Consider the following 1,892-nt stretch of genomic DNA (forward strand, 5'->3'; position numbering starts at 1 on the left):
GCCGCAAACAGGGAGGAGCTAGGCGAGACACTGGGGCACGGGGCGAGTTCTGAACGGGGTGAAGTCTGGGGGCTCTAGGCCAGGGAGGACTCCGGAGTGTGACAAGGAACAAGGCTGGGGGCTCTTCTGTCCGGTGTTTGGGACTCCATCCTGGAGGTGGAGAGCCACAGGAAGGGTTCCCAGCGGAGGCTATCGGGCTAAGGCAGGCCCCTCCCAACGGGGCGGGCTGCAGGCAGTAAGGACAGACGGGAGGTGGAGCGTGGAGGCGGGACTGCCTGGATGAAATGCGGCTGAAGGCAAAGGGAAGCAGCCTAGCCGTTGTCACCCCGTCCCCAGGATCTGCGGGGAGCTGATGAGGGGAGGGCGGGCCTCTGTCCACTAAGTCGTGTCCAACTCTTTGCAACCCCATGGACTGTAGCCTGCCAGGTTCCATTGTCCAAGGGATTCTCCAGGCAAGAATACTGGAGTGGTTGCCATTTCCTCTTCCAGGGGCAGACCCAGGGATTGAACCTGTGTCTCTTTATGTCTCCTGAACTACAGGTGGATTCTTTACCACTAGCGCCACCTGGGAAGCCCCCACAGAGTCAGACAGAGCAAGGTTAAGAGGAGCCCCTGGGGGGCTGGGACTCAGGATTGTTGCATTCATAGTCCCAGAGCCAGGCACATAGGCAGGCGAACAAAGGTTTCTGGAATGATCGAAGCCAATGGATGTGCCCCTTAGCCAGTTGGTTTCTGGCCTGGGGCTCACAGCAGAAAGGTGAAGACATAGACTAGATGAGACTGGCTCCCCCTCACCCTGGGAAAAGGCATGACCAAGGAGGGAGAAGAGGGTCCTCTTCCTGAACCAATGGGGATAGGCAGGGGCTGGCCTGGAGAGGGGCCAGTGAGAGAGAACAAGGGCAGAGGGCCATGAGGAGACGGGAGTGTGTGCCACAAAACCAAGAACCGTGAAGGCACAGCGGGGGGGCTTCTGGGCAGGAGAAGGCTCGAAGGAGGTGAATTGGGGCAGGGGACAGGACCACTCCCCAGGAAGGGCTCTGACACTAGGGGACACAGCGCTTCCTCTGTCTCACCTGGCACCGGTTCAGGCTCCTGGGGGGAGGATTAAGAGGGGCGTGCACGTCTTCTGTCACTGGCCACGTGAGACCTCGAGGCGCTCCCATCTCTATCCGAAGGCCCACGCTCTATACTGGCGCAGCGACGTGCCTGTGTCACAGACACATTCCACTCGCCGCAGGGCAGCAGGCCCTGCTCGGTGTCCATGGCTGCTCACATCTCAGGAACTAGAAAACTGAGGCCCAGGGAGGCTCAGGTCTTGGCCAAGGTCACAGAACTAGAAACCACTAGCTCTTTACGGGGCGCCTGCTGCTGTGTGCTCGGCATAATCCCCAGGCCCTGCTGTCGCCTCTGCCTCCCGAGCTCCCAGAAATGCCGGAGAGAAGCCATGAAGTCGGGACTTGCAAGAGGACACAGGAGGTGCTGCATGGGGAAGCCCAGTGGAGTGTGAGAGGCGGGGGCACTGGGTTCTGGGTTGGGGGCTCCCCGGGAAGTGACTCCGCTCCGTGGCAGCTGAGCCCAGGGGACAAGCAGGTTAGCCAGCAAACAGCCGTCATGCCACGACCTCAGTCCTGGGCCCCCAGCCTGGCCCTGCTCCTGGCCTGGGCCGGGGATTGGGTGTTCAGCACCTCTGGATCCCAGGCTCGTGCTCAGCACTCAGGGCAGGGCCCACCTAGGCTGACATGGTCGCCCTTGCCTGTGGCCCCGCAGAACGCAAGCAGGACTGGTCAGACCACGCCATTTGGTGGGAACAGAAAAGGCAGTGGCTGCTGCAGACCCACTGGACGCTGGACAAATACGGGATACTGGGCGACGCCCGCCCCTTCTTTGGGGCC

The 1,892-nt window shown here is 61.4% G+C and overlaps 1 protein-coding gene across 1 annotated transcript in view; it reads left to right on the plus strand.

Moving 5' to 3' along the window:
* The window catches only part of FERMT3 (fermitin family member 3), a 19,026-nt gene that overhangs the window by 2,571 nt on the left and 14,563 nt on the right, over window positions 1-1,892 (plus strand). Inside the window, exon 3 of the mRNA XM_010838088.1 lies at window positions 1,768-1,860. Within this exon, the coding sequence (XP_010836390.1) occupies window positions 1,768-1,860 (93 nt within the window). The remainder of the gene's footprint in view (window positions 1-1,767; window positions 1,861-1,892) is intronic.

The sequence above is a fragment of the Bison bison genome, unplaced genomic scaffold (genome assembly GCF_000754665.1).
Source record: "Bison bison bison isolate TAMUID 2011002044 unplaced genomic scaffold, Bison_UMD1.0 scf7180017864089, whole genome shotgun sequence".
NCBI lineage: Eukaryota > Metazoa > Chordata > Mammalia > Artiodactyla > Bovidae > Bison > Bison bison.